Genomic DNA, 24,566 nt, shown 5'->3' with positions numbered 1-24,566 from the left:
CCTGGGTACCGGTACCCTCACTACTGAAATCTACATAGCTGCTAGGGATGTGACAGAAGATGACCAATATATCAATGCTGTATCGTGGTTTCACTTAAGTTTTGGTTTTTCCATGATAGCAGGTGGGACTCTATCAGGCAAGTAAAAAACAATTGTGTATAGATGATGAGTTGACCTCAATGTTTATCAACAAAGGCAAGGGACTGGTATATTGAAATGCTTGAGTGAACCGCATGCAACCACTACACTGTTCAATAGCCTTATTGTGATGGGGCGGGTGTTTTAAAAACACGAGCCCTGATCAAAATATGATGTGCGCACGCATACCGCCAGGCAAAAAACAATGGAAATTGTGATGATGCATGCGCATACTGCCAGGCATTGACGTCAGAAGTCAACACATCTATATGATAAATAAATAAATGGAACAGACAAAATCTATTTTTGACATACGTTATGCTATTGCAGTACTGAAGCAAGCAACGCATCAATTTCAAATACCACACCCCTTTCAAGAAAGAAATTCCACTTCAACTGAGTCTCCAAGTTCGTAACTAATTAATGTCTTTTGCATGATGATGTACTTATCTGGCAAAGCCTCTTCTGTGTACACATATATCTCTTGTCACTTTTAGTTAAGTAGTGATGACAAAATGGGCTATTCCATTTAAAATCCACACTACCCCTGTGGAAGATTTTGTAAATATCTTCCACAGGAGGATATAATTTTAAATAGAATGAATCTTTAGCAGCTCCATTTGAAATTCACCCTCCCTCAGTGGAAGATTCAGGTTGAATCTTTCTCAGAGGGTGCATGCAATTCAAATGGAGCCACCTAATGTGTTCATTCTATTTGAAATTCATACCCCCCTGTGGCAGATATTTCCAAAAGCTTCCACAGGGGTAGTGTGGATTTTAAATGGAATAGCCCAATGCATCTCTGTATGTGATTGAGCATTCACTGTGAACCACCTTTACACGCAAGTGTATTAGGCTGTGATTCCGAGAACCATGTGCACATTTCAAGGCTAGATGCAAGTGATATCACTGCCAAACTCAAATCAACATCAGTATACACAGGTGTTGGCCCTGATCATTTGTTCGCATATCCGCCATTTTGGATTTTTGCCTTTTGTGCATTTTGAAACCAAAGACCAATTTTTTCTTCATTTTTTAAAGTCCCCAATTAATCTGTATGCAATTACCTATCATGTGAGACATGTTAATGGCTTGGCTTCGATTTAGTTTTTTTCTTCTGACAATTTTCACTTTACGGCCGCCATCTTGGATTTTGAGCTGAATTTTCATAAATTTTCAAGTTTTTCCGGATTTTTAAGCCGAAGGCGAATTTTTTCTTCAAATTTTGAAGTTACCAAGTAATCCTTGTACAATTATCTTTCATATAGTACATGCAAATTGGTTGGCTTCGACTTAGTTATCTTTTTTTGAACTTTTTTGAACAAGTGATCGAGCGGTCTATGTACATCAACCCCTGTGTATAAGCTTGTACTGAGTGGTGCAGCATTCCAATTTTGGCAGGATTGCTGCAATTGTGAGGTGAATGTGAGGCGACCACCCATCTAGGCGGTGGCAGGAGGCACTAAATCAAAAATCCTAAAATTTGGGTGCTTTTAATAATTTGAATAAATCATCCAATTGGGTGGATAATTATTTAATTGACCACTTCCTTTACACACTGATAGATTAATTAGAAACACTTGAAAAGGGTGATTTTCAACCTTTTGAAGCACAAAACGACTGCGTAAATTGGCAAATGAAAGAAAAATTGCCAGTGAAAACCACTGCGCTTTGATATGCTCAGCAACTATTTCTGACGAGCAGCAGGTTTTCCAAAGTAGCCCAATTCAGAGATGTAAGTGGAGAATGAATCCATTTCCTGACAATCAACCTGGCCCTTATAGACAGGTGGCCAAGCTTGCGTGCGGCATTGAACATTTATGGGGGCTCGTCCGGGAATAGGTTACAGCAGTGGTTAAAGGTATCACCATTTTACTTTTGAAATTATTTGTGGGACAAAAGACTAATCTGAAATTTGTGTTTGTTCATATTACAGGAATCATATTTGACATGTCAGGAAGTTTCAGCCTCTCCTTTCTCCTGTTATCTGTAGTGTCTTTGCTGACAGCAGTTTCTCTTGGATTGGAAAATATATGGAGAGCAATAACCAGCTAAAAAAAGGAATTTTCATATGTGTTTCAAATAATGCGATTCATTCAAAGTACACAGCCAAATGCTTGGACAAATGGAACATTGTTTTAATCCCAGGCTGACATTACTATACAAGATTTGTTAATCAAAGATGAAGATGACAATTTTCATCTGATTTTAGGCTTTTGCTGATAATGTAACAGGCACCCAATAGACTTTTTCATATTGAAGTTTCCGCAGTGATGACCCAGTTTTGAAAAATGGTTGTGTGTTGCATCAGTGCACGCAGTTGAAGAGCGTGTATGTGTATTCTGCGGGCATGTAAAGGCGAACATATCCGATGCCGATTCACCACGATATGACAAGGTCTATTTTGATCCCATTTAGTAGGCCAGCCAAGACCCCATATGGACCGTCAAGTATACACATCGTGGCAGAAAAAAATCCACTAGTCTCAGGTGATAGGCCCATGCATGGGGGGGGGGGGCATCCTTCAAATTTGTCCAAAGGGGACATCCCACCTATGAATCCTACATGTAATAGATATAAAATAAATAAATGTCCTATGCACTTTTCCTTTTAGCTCTAAATTACTGTTTTGGGCCAAAATAGGTAAAATTGCCCAAATTTGCGTATTTCGATACATCAAATACCAAAATTCACCTTCATTTTTTGGCTAAAATAGCCTGAAATTTTAAAAAACTTTTGTCTCATTTCAGTTCCATGCAATCGTCCCAGTAAAACAGATATGCTCGATCCCTTCCTATTAGGGCTCATATTGAAATACCCTACCACGTTTTCAGATAGAAGGCAGGATTCCCCTCGCTAAGCGCGCGCCTCAGGAAAGCTCGGTCATAAAACTGGTGGATTATATATGCATCAGTGATACAAGTATTACATTGTTGGGCTGTCTTAATATCTTGGTGATGTCAGATTTATAAATAAATGCAATCAAAGATGATTTATTGTTGTGTTGATTATATTCACTAATTGGGTTACTTGGATTGATATTCCCAGTTCTCCCGCTCCCTTCGCCTAAAGTAACCAAAAATTATCGTTCTCAATATCCTGTACTTATAGTTCAGCTTGTAATTGGTGGGAAAATTGATATAGAATGGCATGGACACAGTACTTTGTTAGTTGCACATTTAGTAATGTCAACATTGTACATTCTACAATCTACATTGATGTATGCAGGGCGGATTTACCATAGGGCCAGATGGACCCGGACCCAGGGCCCAAAAATTGCCCTGTGCAGTGTGCATCTTCCAAAATTTTGCGCGCACTGGCCTATTGTAATAAAATTCAGCTTCAATTCGGGCTAAAATAGTCTAAAATTTAAAAATTTTCGAGCGCAAATGTCCTTGTAATATCTAAAAACTTAGCCACTTGAGTGCACATGCCTTCTCACAGTGCGTTTGGGGCCTCCAAATTTTGGCTTGGTCCAGGGCCCCAAAAAAGGTAAATCCGGCCCTGGACGTATATTTTTGCCCAAATGTAAGCTGAAGAAAAGAATAGCATCAGTTAAGACTGCAATCGCAATAGAGGTTATCCGTGTTCTGTAAGCTGCATATCCAATCAGTGACTGCTATCACTGACCTCTAGTTTTTTTTTGTCTCCTAACTGAAGGTTGTAATGTTTTCATCCACAGCAAGAACCAAAGAAGTATATAAAACATTCCAAATTAATTCAGACTAGTCATTTATTCCATGTTTTTGATGCCACATTGTAGTCAATAAACATCCAATGAATAAATTTAAATAAATTATAGACATCTTGACTTGGTACATAATAATATACGACACATACATTATCACACGTTTTACATACTGCTTTTAAAAATGACATATATAATTGTGTATGCTAATATACATGGCACTTTGTTATATACAGTATTTACAACATTTTATTACAAACAACTGAAATAAGTTTTGATATTTCTAATGCATTGATGGTAAAAAAAATCCAGTACCAAATAAAAAATTGTACGATTGAAACTCATGCACAGCTCCAAATGTGCTTGTTACATGGCTAAGAACTAAAACTGCCAGCAAAAATGATCTTTCAAAGCTTGTCTGTATGATTAGGACACTGAGACACTCCTAGTACACGCTATAATTTGGTTCGCCTCAAGTTCGGTAGTGATGTCAATGCTCTTTCGCGGTTGTGCCTCAAGCATGCCAACAAACCACCCCTGTATGTGTGCGTGTACACTCGGCGCGTTTAACTTTACGTGCGCGATTCAATACTGCAGCGAGCATAATGCACACAAACATTGTACGACGGTCACTACCAAACCTGAGGTGAACCAAATTATAATGCTAAACTGGGGCACTGGACTAATTCATATAGTTCTGGTTTAGCCCTTCATATATGACATAACAGTCGAAGAAATGGCGACATGTGTGCGATGATATTTGATTTTTTTCAATACTGCCCATACCAATTGATCAGTATCTATCTATATACAAAGATGTTCAGTATAATAAATGGCAAGACTCAAAACATCGCAGGTTCATATAGAATGACATTGACACAGTTTGATGCACCACCTGCACTAGTTGAGCTTTCTGTAATGTGAGACAGGCTGGCACTTACTTATGTGAATTGTTAACGTGCGCAGTAACAAAAACCCAAATACATTTGCCATTAATAAGTTAAGGGGGTACTACACACCTGATAAATTTGGTGACTAATTTTTCATTTTTCTCACAAAATAACTGGTAATAAAAGTTGGGTATATTATAGGGCAAGGAATCCAATTACTTCACTGAAATTTCAGTGATTCAAGACAAGTGGTTCATTATATATGTTAATTAAGAAATGAGGTACATTGTAGCGGTACCTCTTTTCTTATTATAAATAACGTACCGCTTGTCTTGCATTCCAGTGTAGTAACTGGATTCCTCCCCTATAATATGTGACCGTACAGCACGAATGAGCCGTAAATGTCCTACGTGTACCTACGTGCTACGTGTACCTCATTTAATGAGATACACGTAGCACCAAATTGAAATACCTATGAATATGACCTTCATGCCCATTTTACACTGTAACTCAGAATACAATTGAGGACATTTACGGCTCATTAGGTGCTGTACGGTCACATATAACGTAATTTTTGTTATCAGTGTGTTACTACTTTTTGAAAAAAATGCAAAAATAGTCATAAATTCATCAAGGGTTGTAGTACTACCTTAAACTTGGGCTTACAACTTCAGACAAACAAAAGTGGATTCCTATTCCAGTGGAAATCCATACACCCAGGGCCGGATTTACCTTTTGGGGGGCCCTGGGCCAGGCCAAAATTTGGAGGCCCCCAAACACACCGTGAGGAAGACATGTGCACTGAAGTGGCCAAGTTTTTAGATTCTACTAAAAATTTCAATTTCAGACTATTTTAGCCCAAATTGAAGCTATATTTTGCTAAAAAAACAGGCCAGTGGGCACGAAGCACACAAAATTTGCAATTTTTGTACCCTATTTTGGCCCAAAACATGGTGTTTTTCGGCTAAAATGGAAGATGCACGCCGCACAGGGCAATTTTTGGGGCCCAAAATTTTTTGGTAAATCCGGCCCTGCATACACCCCCGTATGGAAGACATGACCTTAACCCTAAATGAACACAAGGTTTTTTTGCTATCGGAAGGGAAAGAAGAAACGAAAAAGGAGAAAAGATGAACAAAGAAGTCACTTGGTATCCCTGGCATTCGAACCTCCGACCCCTGGCATGCCAGCCAGACGATCACCGACCTGTAGCCACACAGGTGAAGCTTGCCTTGCCAGCGATTTCCTGGGTATATATGACTTTGGCTGATTGTGTCATCACATCACATGCAATGCATATACGAACAGTGGTTTTAATAGTGAGATTTAGTGAGACCTGGTTCAGTTTGAGTTAATTAAATCTATCACACACAGTGTGCGAGTTTCCAATGGGGTTACTTGAATTGGCGATTCCATTTGAAATCTACCCCCCCCCCCATGTGTGGGCTACCCCCCCCCCAATGTGTGGGAGATTAAATAAGGTCATATCTTCCATAGGGAGCATATGGATTTCAAATGGAATAGCCCATTCTTTCCCACCTGCATTAAGGTCTGGTCATACTACCACCGTATTTGCGATGCGTTGCTTTGCGATGCAATGCGTTGCCGTACTGCAAACTACTGCATTGCGATGTCGCAATAAAATTAAATACATTTTAACTTGGAAGTGCGACGAGTTACGTTGAGTTGCGGCAAAAAGTAATCGATATATCGGCATCGCAAAGCAATGCATCGCAAATGCGGTGGTAGTATGAACGGACCTTTAGACCATCCCTGACACTGAAATTTCAGGTATTCATTTCTTTCATATAAAGATTATATACTTTGAAAATTCAGACTAATTTCTTGCCATAAAACAAGCTATTTGGACACACATGTGGATGTCTGCTATCCAGTAGTTTGTGTAAATCAAGCAAATGTCTTTTACATTTACAGAACAAAAAAATAAATCACTGTGAATAAAGAATTTACCTGCTTTCAAATTATAAAGCAATTTGAAGGCAACCTTTTTATTAGCCTGACATGTTTAGAATCAACTTTAATAAAATGTAAAAGATACAGTACCTAAAGTAAGTCACGTCTATAGTATATACACTATATTTCCTGCCATATCCTAATCCAATCAAGCCAAAGGTGGCACTCACAAAATTGAGATACTGGCAAAACAGGGAGCAAAACAAAACTTAGCAACCATGCATGCTACGTGTGTGAGCCATAAAGATTACGGTTATTAAGTTGATGCTGCACAGTGTCATCGCCCCGATATCTTCATGGCAGAAATCGCCATGGTAGGTTGAATCCACCGCCTCGCATAGCCCTTTTATATCGACCTGTTTAATAGTTTTGTGTCTCATCATGGGCCGAAGGACATCTGACTAAGGCTACTGACAATTAGCCCGGTTACTGACCTCCGCTGTGTGTGAGTGAGCATGGTACACCATAGGTCATATGGTGTTAGACTACCTTCACGATTGGCCTATACACTGCGCTATATAATTCGGCACATATAAATCAAAATTATTGTCAGTTTTTGACTCAAGACGCAAGCTAGTATCTCAAGCCGCAAGCTAACGACTATCATATCTGTTAAAATATATATTCAAGTGCAAGGAACCACATCTGGTTTCTTTATACGAAATCATTTTCAAACCCGGTATCCAAAGATTTATCGTCTGAATATCAATCGTGCATAGCACATCCACGTGTATCGATCCCGTGTATTCATTTCAGTGTCTCTTGCTGTATAGTGTAATTATTAACCGGGCGATGTCGGTGTGTGCTGGTGATAACTCAATTGTTAAAATTGCCCCCTTTGGTTTGATTGGATCAGATTGAGTCACATATCTCTTATATAGTTACCATATAGTGCGCACAAAAAGTATCCGTACACTTACAGAGTGCACACCAGGAAATACAAGTCTCCTACACCCTGGGAGAAAAAAATCAGGATTTCAAACGAGGAAACGTGCAACACGATTTAATTAAATACATTAGAAAAGGTCTAAAAGGCCCTGATTCATATTTAATCCTCATTTAGGCCTGGGAAATAGATTGTCTGTGAAAAATGAGCAGGATCCGACTTTTTATAACGATTTGGCTTAACTTGTGTTACATTTCAGAAACACCAAACTATTTGTGAGGTGGCGTAAGCTGTATGGGCTATAGGATGATCTAGTCGACATTTTTCTGGGAAAAAATGCTGGACTCTGTATATAATTTCTACAATGGATGTCTTCATCTGACCTTCGACTTGCAGAAAGGGTAAATTTTGAAGAACTGAGTCGCTCTGGAGTAAAAAAAATGATGTTTTCCCGGACCCTGTTTGTACACAAAGTCAATGAGGGCTATTTACTGGTGTGCACCCTACAACAATATTTCAAAGACACTAAATCTAAATTGCCAAATAAAGTAATCAATAGATGGGTTAATTCTGCGTATTTTGACACTTTTTTGACACAATGCTACTTTATTATTCTCTCAAGTGATACCAATTTGAACGGGAAAAGAAAGCATTTAAAAAGTGACACATTTGGTGTATTTCTTACATCAGGGCGATTCCTACTGCAGCGGGCATATAGCGTGACAGATCATCACACACTAGCTGTGCTCATAAATAGCGTGTTTTGATAAAAGTTTATATAATTGTACATCTTTGTCACTTTTGAATGCTGGTTTTTTTTTCATTCAAAGTTAAGAAAATAAAGTTGCATTATTGTGCCTAAATGAGATATAAAAATATGCAGATAAAAATTCTCCCATCTATTGACCACTATATTACTCAATTCATTGCCTTTGTTTTACGTGTGTGGATACTCTTTGTGCACTGTATACATATATCAAAATAAGCAGACTATCAGTTTCAGACCAACTCCCAATTAATTTATTGCAATTTTTAGTGTAAATGCAAACTTCAATCCACCCACCAGTTCATGAGTTATAATCAATAAAAAATCTGCTTAACCCTAACCGCCTAAGGGCTTTTTGGCGACGGGAAGGGAAAGAAGGAAGGAATAAAGAGAGAAAAGAAGGAAAGAAGTTGTTTGCTCTGGGCACTGGGTCGGCGACACTTTGCCATGGGTCTTGGGCTTTGCTGGCCAGTGAAACCGTGCCGATATATCACTTAGGGCGATTGCGTCATCACACCACGTGGGATGCATGCACGAACAGCGCATATATCAAGTAGTATTTTGTAGTATACCGTCCTGTTAGGGTTAAGTGGAGTAATTTTGAGTTGATTTCACTGGCATTCAGGTTGAAGGTAGATTTAGAAATATCTGAATAGCAAATACTGAATAGTAAGTTAAGAAACTGCATATACACCTAAACCTCCTCATCCACCCTATCAACAGTTTGAACATATATTGACTGCTCAAAACATGTGACTGGCTTTTCTGAAACCTATCAGAATTCAAGTAATTGAACTTATTAGGCAAAAAAAAAAGGTTTGTCTCAAAGCTCATGAGAAATTTAAAAACAAATGCGAAATGCGATTTTTTTAATTTTTTTATTCCCGACTTTTTTCATGGTATTTTGAGAAAAAAGTCTGATTTTCGCAGATTTTTTCTGGAAAAAACTATAAACAAAATTTCCGCATTTCTTTTTTGTCAAATTGTGCGATTTTACAAACGCGCGCACAAGCTTTGAGACAAACCTTTTTTTTTTTTTGCCTTATGCATGTCTACCTTCCTGGTCTCTATATTTAAAAGTAAGACATTTGTCTGCTTAGAAATCTTGCCTACTTTTGTTACATCCAGATACGACTAATAAAGACAGAATTCACACCTTTCATGGTTTCTTTAAAATAAGCTCAATTTCTTTGACATTTGAGTAACTAGTTGTAACATTTTCATGATCATTAAATATGCACCATATACAACTCAAGGGTTCAGAACCAGAAAGCTGTTACTCACTGTCACCAGCTCTCACAAAATGAGCATAAAGTTGGCTCCTTGGGTTGGTCTTCAAAAATCAATATTTCCTCCACAATGTCTTTTGTTTTCTATTGAATTTTGTCATGATTAATGGATAGTATCTTCTATAGTGCCCTGGCGACTTTACGCTCATTTTGTGGGAGCAGGTGATTGTGAGCTGAGACTTTCTGGCTCTCAACCCTCCATTTCTTTATTCGGATCACTATTGCTCACCAATGTTACCAGAATATAAATATATAATATATATATATAAATTCACTTTCTTTGTAAGTCTTTGGAAACTGCATCAATCCTTCACTCACCAAGAGTAACAAACCTTAATGCTGGTTTCATACTTTCTGCCGCTTGCCGCTCATGACGCTTCATCACTGCTTGTATTTTTCTGCAAGCAGAGCGGCACACCACTGAGCAGTAGCGGCATGACCATGAAAGCAATTGTTGCATTTCAGCACCGCTCCAAAATCGTATTTTGCCGCAGCGGCAAAGCAGTAGAGTGATTGATATATCGGCTTGTCGCTGGTCACCGCGAACGTTTCTGGGGCGACTGCGCAGTGAAGTAAAATCATCTTCGGGGCTGCAAGCGGCAGGAAAGTATGAAATTAGCATAATGCATTATTGTTTGTACTGCGATGTCATCTTCTAGTAGTTTGTCAGATGCTGAGCTACAGAAACTTCTTCCAAGAACCTGTAGTGATCGAATAATAAAAGAAGCAAACGTGGTTGGAAACTGAAAAGGCGCTATACAAATATGCTGGCGAAGTGATGTTGTTAATCAGATTAACTAGCAATAGATGAATTTGACCATATCGCCCTGCACTACAACGTTCATGGGGTGCCGATGCATTGAACCATAGATGTCAAAGAAACACTAATCACTTGCACCTGTAAGATTAGTCTCTTTGAAAAGAGCGGTATTGTATTGAATCTATTATAATGATTGAAGACAGGTGATTAATGCAATTTGCTGTATTGCTGAGCAATCTCTTCAAAAATTGTATTCATCTATTGCTATGTTAGTTAATCCGATTATGACGTCACTTCGCCAGCGTATACCGACATTTATTTGATTTATTATGCAGATCAATTCCTCAGTTGAGGGCATTTCCCAATGCACCCACACACTCTGACATTTACACACATACCACTCATGAAATCTGGTAAAAGCCAATCAAATTGTTATTTCAAGTAATTATTCAGTTCAGAATCACAGAAGTCCAAGAACAAGGAAACAATGGAAACCCTGACAAAGTTTTGAAATTGACAGACTCCACAAGAAGTTTTCCTTGGACATGTTTATCAGTCTATGATATCGAATTGATTATTTCAAATTAAACAATTCATTGAGTGGCCATGGGCATCACCATTAGACATGTTACAAGACTACCAAGTGACAGGTGATGGACCGTACACACACAAAAGAATAGGCACTTTTTTGATCATTTTCACCAAGGTTACTCAAAACTTACCTAGCTAATTTATTATACAGCAGGGGTCTCTGCCTTTTTAATATGTTATGAAAAACTTAATTCAAAAAATATTTACCGACGGAAATAAAAATCCAACGACGGATAGTCTTGTTATGCTCTCACAAACTTGAAAAAAAAACCCTGAAAAATCCAAAATTTTGGTCTAAAAATTGGCTAAGGTTACTGCTGCTGTCCCATTCAAAAGCACAGGAAGACCACCTACAGCGTTGAGGTCAACTTTCTAGACTTCCTGTCTACTGGCAGTAATGGCTACTACCCAGTGCTAACATCAATGAATTGTTTAATTCGAATTAATCAATTCGATATGTTTATGCATCATTCTTATTCAGTGGGAGTGTTCTCGTTTTAGACAATCGCATGATTTCGGTGTCGTTTATCAGGCAGATGGATGACCCTACATCATCACAAGTATTGATTATGCGTAACAGGCTTGTCAAGGCATGTCTATGTAACGCTTTGCAGGCATAGACCTAATACACATACGGGATCATGGTATGCACAACTGAAAAATGTGAAGTTGTAAAATGTTTTGTTCATTCATTCGTAAGGGGAGTTTTTATGTCTATAATTTTATTTTTGCTAAATAAAATAGTTTATACTTATTAAAATAATATTTAACTGGCTAAGAGTGAGATGCGCCAGCATCCACTACTCAAAATATTGGCCCTGCCTGTCATCTATCACACAGTAAAGGATAGGAAAAACAAAAGTTCCTATTGTTTATTCTCTTAATATCTGTTCTTGCACCACATTACACAAATCAACTGCTCAGTGCCAGAAGTGGATAAGTGCTATGTGTAGCTACCATGTGTAGATGAGTACAATATACTGAGTGTATATTGCCAAATGTTCACAGGGCAGCTATTGCACTTACCCACTTCTGGCACTGAACAGTCAAAATCATGACAAACAGAACGGTAGACTGCAGATCCGTTGGATAACGCTTTTACAATGGGATATAAACTTTGCTGCTTGGATAATGTCGCGACGAGGTTAGCATTTATTCCGTATTGAAATGTGTGTTTCGATGGATCTGCACTCGACCGGCCTGCAAAAGGTTTAGTACAGAACTACTTACGATTCAAAATTATGCACCGTTGTGCCACCCAGAGTGACTCTGACTCCAGGCATCGCTTTGTTGATCTGATGTACAGCGAAGGCTTCTTCATATGTGATACCACCAATCACAAATACAAGGATATCTTGCGGTCTAGTAAAAAAAATGGATCTGCACTCGACCGGCCTGCAAAAGGTTTAGTACAGAACTACTTACGATTCAAAATTATGCACCGTTGTGCCACCCAGAGTGACTCTGACTCCAGGCATCGCTTTGTTGATCTGATGTACAGCGAAGGCTTCTTCATATGTGATACCACCAATCACAAATACAAGGATATCTTGCGGTCTAGTAAAAAATATATTAAAAATATACAACAAATGATATACCGTATTTCGTCAAATAAACGCCCCCGGGGGCGTTACATTTTCCCAAGGGGGGCGTTTATTCAAGGTCAATTTTAGAATGATAATTCCCGTTAAAATCATTAGGTAAACTAAAAACACACGTTAAAATGACAAACTATGAACTAGAAAAACTGACTTCTGGCTCACTTCGGGTTTCTGATCCAGATTTTCGCCAATTATTGACGCTATTATTGACCATGTGCACAACTTGGTAAGCTTACTACACAAGATAGCATGGAAATATCGGCATTTTTGAAACATCTTGGTTGAAAAAAGTGGTGGGGGGGGCATTTATTTGAGGGGCGACTATTTGTGAAATAATGTAATGGTCAAGAACGGATCTAGTAAAGAACCATAAGTTTTCTATTTTATCAAATGTCACTTTCCATGTTTTTTCCATTTTCTTATAGCTTTCCATGTTATGTTGGTTTTACCATTTTTTTGTCCCTTTTACAAGAAGTTTAAGGGGGGTACTACACCCCTGTGGTAAATTTATGACTATTTTTTATATTTTTCTCAAAAAATAATAACACACTGGTAACAAAAGTTATGTATATTGTTGGGGCAAGGAATCCAATTACTACACTGAAATTTCAGTGACTCAAGACAATCGGTTCAGTATATATGATAGGAAACGAGGTACATCATAGCGGTACCTTATTTCTTATCATAAATAACGAACCGCTTGTCTTTGGTCACTGAAATTCCAGTATAGTAATTGGATTCCTTGCCCCTATAATATACATAACTTTTGTTACCAGTGTGTCATTAGTTTTCGAGAAAAATGCAAAAATAGACACAAATTTATCGAGGGGTGTAGTACCCCCTTAACAAAATATATCTGTTGTAATGTACCATTATTAACAAATAGTCTATTCTAGTAACTAGGTGAGCTAGTTTTCCACATCTCCGGTGAAATACAGCACAAGTAGATGTGCTTTGGCAGCGATGTGGAGGTTGGTAGGGATATTGTTTATCGCACTTTTTACACATTTATTTTATTGAAAACAACAACAGACACACATTTTTAGATTTTTTTCTCTGTATTTTAATTCTCTTTTTTCAATTATTTCAATTTTATCTTACTTTTGACTGATTTACATCCTGCTAGAGAAAGCTCTTACCTATCTCTGAGTTGATTTGATCCCAGATACGGGTAGCTTCCTTCCCTCAGCTTGCCCTTGATGAGTTGATCTATAAGCTCTTGTAGGTATGGTCTATGCTGTGTGTAAATATTCTCAACACCCTGAACAAGACACAACATTTACAGTTTAATGTCAATTTATCTGCAAAAGCAAATAATTAACTTGATTAGGCCAATGAGGCCTAAAGAAATTGTTTGATTGGCGTAACCAGACCGACCCTAACATTTTCAGACATTTTATCATGTTGCTCGTTGGAACACATGAATTTTTGTGCCTTTTTAGAAGGCCTGTGGTGATTTTTATTGATATTTGGCCCAAGTGCACATTCCTCCTTACACTGGATGTGTCAACAGCATTTTCTTTCAGTTTTTATACAAAACGCACATACTATACTATTTTTCACCCTGATGTGGCGTTGACATCAACACGTTGAACAGCTGTTTTGCTTGCGCATCTTTGCGGCAACTTGGGGTGTGGGGGTGTGTGCGTACACCAGCACTGTGGGCAAATGCTAATGATTTGAGGCTGCGGCCAATGAAGGCGCACTTACATCATTGCCACATCAGGGTAAAAAATGTATAATAACACAAATATTATAAATGTTCCCTTTTCAACGTACCTTGAGACCCTTGAAGAATTTCTTGGTTTTTGAGATGGGATTATCCTGCCCAAATAAGTCTGTACCTCTGTTTCTCTCACCACCATAATCTACAATGGCTTGTACAAGCTGCAAGAAAACAGTCCAGAAATACCATTTATTATCCCTATTTACCATTAATGTGACCCATCACATCGAAACAGACCACCTTGCGGCAGAAATGAAAATGGAGATTTAAACACTAGGATAAACTGCTGCTTTTTAGCTTGAAAATTACACCTTGTTGAAATCAGATACAGTAAAAATGTTTTATGAGGCAAATCAACACAAGCTCAGAATTCTTTTTATTTTCTTTATATTTTTTCATCTTCTTTCATTGTTATTTGCCAATGAAGCTAGCCGCAAAGTGGTCTGTTTCGATGTGATGGGTCACTTATGTATTATCCCTATATCTCTTTCCTGCCTACCCTGAAGGTATATTGCTGATCGAGATTGATGGGCAAACATAACGCATGCTGAGAATGAAAAGGGCTCAAAAGCTATAAAATTTGTCATCCGAGATGTCGAATTTGAGCCCTTTTCCTTCCCAGCATGCATCACTTTTGCCATTGCTATATATATTATTACATGAGCAGAATTAATGCTAGAAATACACGTCCATACGAGAGAATAGGAAACCCATTTAAAACCTAAATATTGGTAACATATTATGCACTCTGAATCATAAATACACATTCAATTTGAAACATACTGTAAAAGTAGATATTTACGTGGAATATTAATGTTTGTGCTTTCTTATAAATTTGTGAATATTCTCAGTCATCCAGGTAGATAAACATAATAAAATGATGGTATGACGTCACAGGAGAGTCGCCGGGGTAGTTTCCGGATTGCTGCGTCGTAGGTCCTGGACAGGTTGTGGCGAAGTCCCCCTCCTCTGTTGAACGAAGGTTCCTCCCGCCGGACATGTATTGCCTCCTTGACTCCTCTTTCAAACCACTTATGTTCTCTGTCGAACACTAGCACATCCTTATCCTCAAATGAATGATTGGCAAATTTGAGGTGCGTGTAAACTGCAGAATCGTTCAAACCTGTAGAACTGGGTCTACGGTGCTGATACATACGTTTGTGCAAGGGTTGTTTAGTCTCCCCTATCGTATGAGTCCTCACAGTCAGAGTCTTTGCACTGGATGGCATAAACAAACTACCCCTGCGACTCTCCTGTGACGTCACAGGTCAATAGTCAACAACCTGGTCAGTCAGCCTGATGATACATCTTGGATGAGACGCGATACTGTTGCTATCAAAAATAGTAAGGCCAGATGAACAGATTTAATATTCATTTTATTTTGTGCTTTCTTCTTTAATCTGGGACACTCAATCAGTTGAAAACACAATTAATCATCTGTTCTTCCTTGAGGCCCAGGGAGGACAATAGCGTAATTCTTACCTTCCTATGTTTATCGCTGACACCTCTATGTGCCAATGCCTGCATTAAGCCTACAAAGTTGTTGTTACTGTGCCTCTCATATCTCAAGCCATAGAGGGCCACAAGTCGACATGCATCTATGTTCTGGACTTTGGTATTGGAAAGAAGAGCTCTTATCCTCTGAAAAAACAAGTAATGAAAGTCTTATCACCAGCAATCCTTACTTGAGATGGAAAGTTTTATTTTGTGCGTACAACAGTTAAAAACTTACGGTATTGTCTGTATTAAACGCCCGGGGTATTGCATTTTTCAAAAAGTAGGGCCTTTATTAGACGTGAATTTTCAGTGAAAAAACTTTAAAATCAGATTCAATTTTTTGATGGTGCTCCTGTTGAAAGGAGAGATTTACAACTATAATAATACTACTAATGGCGGTGCCCATGGAAATGTGTGGAAAAAGACATATTCATGGTAAATACAAAACAATTACACCCGTAATTTAAGTGCATGGAATTAGTGAAATTCTACCAAAATTAGGCAATGAAATGGATGGAAGTTTGAGTCATAATAGGTTTTGTCCATGCAATTTAGCGATCGTCACTGACATGACTGACATTACTGATGCAAGTTGTAAGCTTACTCACACAATATGGCATGGAAATATTTGCATTTTTGTCAATTTTTCATAGAAAAATTGAAGGGGCATTTATTAGAGGGGGGAGCGTTTTTTACAGACAATATGGTATTTGATACATATGTTGTCGAATTGGCCACAAAGAACAAAAGCATTTCCCACATTATTCCATCCCACTTTTAACATGGTTAATCAGGTCCAGTTCAGAGTCCACACCACCAAATCACACCACCAAGGTAAATGGCTGGTAAAAAAATCAGTGTTTTTATTGTGAGAACCACACCAGGGTTGATTTAATGGAAAAAAAGTTAGTAAAGAAGGCTGATGTGCCTATTTTTTTTGTAATAGCTGTACTTTGTGGATGGTTTTCTTATTATCTAAGTATAAAAAGATTACATTTGTCACAATTCTGAAATTTGAGGCACGTTTTTTTGTTCTTCTTCGCCAGATAGCGTCACTACATAGAATCAGTGTGCTGTAAGACTGACAGGATGTACATAGTTTTTCGACGCGTCACTGCGAAAAATCAAGCCGCTTACCTACCCAATATGTGTTGGTTATATGGTAGAAGATATCATAAACATTAGGTAAAATGGTGTTTTGATGAACCAGGGAGGTTTAAAGGGCAGGTCTATAGCAAAAACAAGTTTATCTCTATTCGAAGAGAATAATTATTACATTACAAGTTGACACTTGTTGCAATTTTTTGTGCGTATTTCTCCTGAAAAAGGAGAAATTGTGTGGGTAAAGTTCAGCCTCGTCGTGTTCTTCCCCGTTTGAAGCGTCGTGTTCTCCCCGTTTGACTGATGACGTAGGTAAATGAAGCGGGCGCTTTATGATGCTCTCATCATACAATCACAATCACTTTGACAAGTTTGACATGAGCAACAATGAGTTGTACTGTCACTTACCATAACAATGCTGCATTACAATATGCACGCTATTGTTCTCTTTCGGGAACAAAGCCCACACAGTAATTGTTACTATGCGTTTTCTTTGTAATATTTCATCCAACTGAAACTATAGCATTGCAATATACAGGGAAATCAGATACATGAGTTTGTGGACTAACACGGTTTATATGCTAGTCTCAGATGAAATTCTAAGCTCAAATTATGTATTTATTTTTTAGGCCTAATATTTCTCATGATATTGATATACATATGAATTGTAATATCACAATTGTCTAATATATAAAAACAGAAGCGGCTGATTTTATCCATATGTTTAAAAACCATGAAATTTGTAATACTTAATTTGGAATTTTTTTCTGTGAACAGCAACAGTATACGTTCTGTCCATTGAGAGCGTTTATAGTCCCTTTTCTCACAGCGGGCATGTCTCATTTCATGTCGTCACCGGTTTTCTAGGCCAAATCTGTCTTGTTCGAAGGAACTCACCGCTTCAGTTGGTTTTTTGCGGAATATCAATTTTAAACGTCAAAAATAAAAACAAAAAAGGAGTCATTTTCATTGTCCTCATAATATTAGCTTGCCAATGATATGATGTTGTTTTTGCTATAGACCTGCCCTTTAACAAAGAGAAAACGACCAATTCCTCCATACCTTTTAACACATAAATGAATAGGAACTCTATTTTTGGTGGAGTGGAACCTTCATGCTAAAAAGGAAGTAAAAATGAAGCCAAAATGTTACGTTTTTTACTCAAAATCTCCCAATTTTCTCTTCTTACCTTAAGTGCTTCATTGTGGTCTGATTGACAGGCAAGTTCTTGTTCCACCTCAGATACTTCCAACAGATTATGTTGACCTACTAGTCTTGAGAGTTCCCCTACTACTGTCACATGCTTAGCAACTGTACCGGACATCTTCTTGAATTGGGGGTAATTCTCTACAAACGCCTGCAAAATATTTAAAAAAATATTGAAATTGAAATTGTATCGGTTATTGGGGGAAACATTGACTTGTTTAGCAGAGTTAGGCCTAAAAAAGAAAATTGTTTGATTGGCGTAACATAAGAAAAAAAATAGGGTAGGTCGGTCGGCAATTTTTTTATTTTTTTAAATATTTTTTACACACATTTAAAGCGGTAAATTGCATATGATAAAGGCCTTGGAACTTTTTTGTTTCTTTTTTTTTAATTTTATTTATTTATTTTTATTTATTTTTATCTTTTTTGCAAACAAGATAAGAAAAAAGTCTAGGGTCTGCCCTTTTTTTTAGGGTCGGTCAGGTTACGCCAATCAAACAATTTTCTTTTTTAGGCCTTATCAAAGGTAGAAGTGATGAACATGCACAGCAAAGAACAAAAGCATGCACAATATTTCTAAACAATGAATCATGCTCATTAGGCCTACAATGTATTATTATAATACCCATGCTACTTTTATGCTTGTGTACACTTTGATTAACAAATTTAGGAATTCGCGGGCGTAATGCACGTTAGAATATGACCGTTGCTAAGTCAATTGGCTCACGCTTTCTTTGTCACAAACCACTGATCGAAATGATCACAACGCAAAGCCTATGGCATATTTTAATTCGGAACAGTTGAATGAGCCCAGGCTTGAACCAATAACCAATGGTTACTAACGTGCACTACGGTAGCGAATTAAGAGGCTGAAAAAAACCAGACCCATTCTTTTTGTTAGCTAATTAAAGTTCTTTGCCAAGACCAAAGGAAAAACTTACGTTTTCTGCTGACAGTTCGCCAGAAACCTTTCTGGCTTTCTCAAAGCGATTGATGTTGATCAATCGCTTTGAAAAGCCAGAAGGTTTCTAGAAAACTGTCAGCAGAAAAACGTAAGTTTTTCCTTTGATCTTGGCAAAAACTTTAATTAACTGATTAAATCAACAGACCTGATGAACCTCTTCAGCCATTCTTTTTGTGTTGTATTTGTCCTACTTGTTCATTTTGTGTTTGAAGAATTAAAGTTTTTCGGCAAGGTTCTTCATCGGTCTGGCGATTTGGCACTGTTTACAGCGTAAATACAGAAGTCGGCTACTTGAATTATGTCATCATCACATCGGCACCTCATTTACCGATCAAGAACTTTGTCAAATACTATAAGTAAGTGAAACCATGTAAACCATTTTTCACCCTGATGTGGCAGTGACATCAGTACGCATTTCAGTAGCGCAGTCGCATAGATGTGCGTGTAAAACAGCTGCCTCAACGCGTTTACATCACTGCCACATCAGGGTAAAAAAAATTATAGAGACCACATTACCTTCATATCTGCAATGGATTCAATCTTCTTCTGACTCTGTGATTTCTTCTGGAAGTCCTCCATCAAATCCTTAATCTTGGCACCTATCTCGCCAAAATTATTGTATAAATTCTGCATAAATAAAATATTGGTATCAAAAAGTGTTAGATTTTCATGCCAACAAAAACCAAGAATAACTGGGCAACTATTATTCAGTCTAGACTAGACTATTTGCAGTCACTGGGCCACAGTGTCGACACCCTATATTATAAATATAAACTTAATAATCCGTTGGTGAGCGACGGGCGAGCGGTATTTCACCGAACGAAAGAAAAGGAGTTCTATCTGATTGGCTAGCAATCGATCGCTGGATCGCTCAGTGGTGAACTACAAACTCAAAATGGAGCTATGTATTCAATTCGATTGAAATCGATATTCTATTATTAGCGCAGATAAAGAAAGTGGCATAGCGTGTATTGTATGACTTGTGATTTAATTTTCTAATACATGTGTTCCTTTATAGAACTGGAATTCTCAAACAGTTGAATATATCACAATTTTTATTTTGAAGATCAAATTTGTTACTTATAAAATGCAGTAAAATATATCCACAGCAAAATACCGGTCCCTGCTAATTAGTTTATTTAATTCCCAGTTAGTGTATTAAAAATAAAACCTGGGATTTACCCGACAACAAATCAAATTTTCTTGTAATAGAAATATCATATGGGATACTGATCATGCGCAAATCGTAAAAACATGGTATGGTATGCTTAGCCCGAGTCGCTCGGCCTATCTCGAACAAAATCACCATGTGTAGCTGTTGAAAAACTAGAGGATTTATCTTACTATCACTGCAATTTTTGATACAAAGATATAGGGATGATGACGCTGTGTGGGCTAACATCACAAATCCTCCAAATGACTATCTCGGCAAATAAAAATTGTCTTCTCTCCTCCCTCATCCCCATGTGGCACCAAGAGGGACACATCCCTCCAATCGTATGCTTTGCCACCCCTCACCACCCCTACATGCCCCGGTAGAAGTGGGGCAAGTAGGGATGGAGTGTAAGAAATCAGGGAATGCCCAATTTTCAAAAGCTGTTTCTGATGCCTGGTAATGCATAGACCACAGTCATGTCACCACTCCTCCATTCTTCCCATTTTTCTCCCTTTCTTCCCCATCCTTCTCTCCTCTCTATATCTAATGTTAATTCCGTCTACTCACATTAGCGTAGAATTCATCTTGTTCAGCTGACAGCACAACTTCTTGTAAATCTTTGGAAATCCAGGAACATTGGACAGGTCTATCGATTGTTTCTGATGCCTAGTATCTCATGGACCATTGCTTGGTAAGTCCACTAAAATTTAGCAAAGAAAGAAAATGATGCAAATTATTCCCAAAAGATATTCTTTGGCTGCTATGAAGAGCAGGGTTAAAATTATAGGCCCAAGGTGATAGGTTGAGATCACTGCGGGCCTATAATTTTAACCATGATCTGAATAAGGCAGTCGATGTTTATTTTACATACCTCATTAATCTAGATTTTTGTCATCTGATTGGTTAAAAGGCCTATTTAATTGCTCATAGGCCATGGCAAAGTTTACAATGAAAGTGATCACGTCACGCAACAGGCAGCCAGCAGCGTCAGCACCGTGTGCGTAATGCGAACATGCCATCGTCTTGGCGTAGAATTTGATCGGGGCCTTTACACGATGATGTGTAAATGACTATTCGGGAATAGTCTTTCTAAAAGACTATTGCCCAGAATAGGTCAGCTTTTATGTAATTCTTAAAAAGGAGGGCATAGCTAATTCAATGACTGCACTTTTAACCAATCAGATGACAGGAATCTATATATGAGGCATATATTAAAGAAGATATATTTTACACACACAATATGTATGTGTTTTAGTAATAAAAAAATCCTGAGATTATTTTAGGGGCGCAAATCTTGATGGCGATAGTTTCGAGACAGAATTTAAAATTTGTATTTAACAAATTGACCCACCACAACTTGACAATCAATTTGTACTATGATTGCTAATTGAACATTTTGTCTTCATTTTTAGTATAAGGAGTGCTTCAGGTGGGACTTTACTTTACAAATACTTAACTCTCTTCAAACGGGTGTCGACTGCAGACGACAAGTTTCAAAGAAATTTTAAAAATTCAAAAATTTCAGAAATGTAAATTTTCATGACCATATTTGGAATCAGCATGAAAAATGCATTAAAATGAGAACAAACACGCCTAGTATTGATCCAGTAGTTCTTACGATAGCTCTTGATATTTTGAGAAAATATTTCAAAACTTGAACTTTTTCCATTAAAGCGCATGGCTAGCACGCAGAGCATTAATGTCAAAGCAACACTTCGCCATTGACTTACTCACCTGGTTGAGTAACGGTGTGACGGCATCACCTCGTCTGTCTAATACTAGCAATAATGGTGCTACATCTGTCCTTCGGAAGTCAAATAAACCTGCATCTTTAGAGATCACTTGCTGAAAATAAAATAGACAATTTGCATAACCATAAAGGGATATTCGGTCATTTTACCAGCAAAATAATTTCATTTCAATTTTTTAATGTGGTTTTTTACCACTGACTGCTCAGAGATGCTTGGTAATTGGACTATATCCTCTAACCGACGACTTTGCATCATTTGATTTCCCATACACCTTGACAGTTACAGTATCCCCAATGGGGGCAGACATAGCGTCAAATGCATCTTAAAGTTGCCTGCGGTACATTGCCACTAAATAAATGAGGACAGCCCCCCCAATTGTAGCTAGGTCCTCCTTGTACATCTTGAGAAAAGATTAGTGTGTCCTCGTTTGGCAGCAAACACCATTAGACACAAACATACAGATATTAACACATACATGTTTTGGGGTTGTTTTTTTTACCCAGGGACATCGGGAGCATTACACAGTACACATTTTATGCAAATTACAATCTTATTTATCCTATCAACCAGGGACAGATTTTAATATCACCAATATGATCCACACTCATTATAATGCATTTCTAGGTTATTTGCAGCCAATTGCACATACCAGGAACCATGGACGTCCCCGCTGCCCTGATTTGGTAAAATGATCTAACTTGAAAATCACTGTTTCGAGAAAAAGAGCTTGCTTTTAAGTTTGAATACTTGACATTTTTTCTTTTTGAATAAAATAAATTATTAAACACATCTAATGTCTTAGAAAATATCAAAATCTTTTTATTTGCAAAAACTTTTGAAATGACAACCATTTTTAGGAAGTTAAGATTGTTTTACATTGTTTTACCTCGTAACAAAAATAAACATAGCGAGACTCATTAATTTGGTAAAATGATTTATCTTGAGGTTGTTTTGCCCTGCTATCATCAATGCGTTAGGGTTTATCTGACGCTCTCTAGAGGGTCTTGGCTAATGTGGTAAAATGATCTAACTTTGAGATAGCTCATTTTACCACATTAAAAACATGAAAACTGACAAAAAAGTGTCAAGATAGGTTCTGCTATCTTCAAAACGAAGCATGGTAGTGAATAGTGATTTGAGGATGTCACCAATAGAAAGAGCACCCTCACATTACCCAAGATATGGATTTATCTCAAAATGTCCCAATTTCAAGTTAGATCGTTATACCAAATCAGGGCCGCCGGTCCATGAACATCCATGGTTGAAATATTTTAGTTTCATAAAAATGTTTGCACTTGAGGGTGATTACATTAAGCACACACACCCCACCCCCCACACCCCCACCCCAACACCCCACTCACCTTGACATTCTCAGCTAGTTTCTTGGCCATTTCTGATGAGTTTTGATATCTAATCATTGGACATTTCTTGAGAGATAGTAATACTGCTGTCAGGCCTGCACAAACTCTGTTCTGAATTCCGGCATTCCATGTTTGACCCTATCACAAAGAAACATACAAATTGTGTTCATTGTTTAATATATAGGCCTACCATTTTGACCTCTTAAGTTCAACTTTCCTAATTAGGCCAAAAAATTTTTTTTTTTTCATTTTTGCCGGAAAAATTCGGCGAAAATCCGATTTGTTTTCAAACCACTTGTGAGCTTTGAGACAAACCTTTATTTTTTTTGGCCTTATCACAACTCCTCTGGTTAGCCCCACGGGGCTATTAAAGATGGAGAAGAAATAGATTACGTAACGCATTGAAACCTTGTGCCGATTTGAAATCTGACAAGCTATTCATCGAAAGGTACCTTTTGTTTGGGACAAAGGGCTTCCTCCATTAAATCGGTAAGCTGACCCGACAGTGTATTAACGCTTTACCTAGCAGGCTACTGTCGACAAGTGATCAAACGGAAGGCGTGTGAAAGTGACGTCTGGAACGAACAGTACCTTTTGTTACCATAACACACAAGGATGTGATTGAGTAGCCGTAAGCACAAAAAGCACACATTAGCCGCTGAGTACAGTTCGTGATCACCCCACTGACTTCAGGTGCTTCATTTAAATAAATTGAATGCGCTTGCTGAATGATTACACATCAAGGCTGCCATGTCTACATGTCTATAGTACTGTATAATGGTAATAGCAAGAAGGAGAATGTCATAAACAGTGGCGTACTGAAGGGGGGCAGCTCTTCTGTGAGAGGTCTTGGGAAGGGATGAGGGAGGAAGAGGTGAAAGAGGGGATATGAAGAATGAGAGAGGGATTGGAGGAAGAGAGAAAGAGAAATAAATAAATAGAAATAAATAAATAGAAAGGTAAGAAAAATGATAGGAATGAGAGGGGACAAAAAGTAAGAGGGGATGGAGAAGGGAAGGGAGATAAGAAGGAGTGATACTTCAAGGAAAGAATAAGTACAGAGAAAAGAAAAAAGGAATGACAAAATGTAGGCCTTATAATAATTATTATAGAAACTAAACACAGCCCCCCCCCCACATAGGCCTAACGCTAACAGCACTAAAGGCAGCCATTCAATGATGTCAATGCCTTTATGCGTTACGTATTTAAAACGCCCAGTCA

General features: G+C 37.9%; 1 protein-coding gene across 1 annotated transcript in view; it reads right to left on the bottom strand.

The window, feature by feature from the left end:
• Positions 1 to 12,403: 12,403 nt before the first annotated feature.
• The window catches only part of LOC140172014 (vacuolar protein sorting-associated protein 45-like), a 38,412-nt gene continuing 26,249 nt past the window's right edge, over positions 12,404 to 24,566 (bottom strand). The window contains 11 exon segments of the mRNA XM_072195361.1: positions 12,404 to 12,539; positions 13,723 to 13,844; positions 14,363 to 14,470; positions 15,792 to 15,950; positions 18,097 to 18,264; positions 19,594 to 19,704; positions 20,801 to 20,859; positions 20,862 to 20,882; positions 20,885 to 20,933; positions 21,968 to 22,078; positions 23,346 to 23,483. Coding sequence (XP_072051462.1) covers positions 12,404 to 12,539; positions 13,723 to 13,844; positions 14,363 to 14,470; positions 15,792 to 15,950; positions 18,097 to 18,264; positions 19,594 to 19,704; positions 20,801 to 20,859; positions 20,862 to 20,882; positions 20,885 to 20,933; positions 21,968 to 22,078; positions 23,346 to 23,483 — 1,182 coding nt within the window.

Source organism: Amphiura filiformis, chromosome 15 (assembly GCF_039555335.1).
Source record: "Amphiura filiformis chromosome 15, Afil_fr2py, whole genome shotgun sequence".
NCBI lineage: Eukaryota > Metazoa > Echinodermata > Ophiuroidea > Amphilepidida > Amphiuridae > Amphiura > Amphiura filiformis.
Note: the sequence above shows the minus strand (reverse complement) of the source record. Positions and strands in the feature narration are given on the sequence as shown.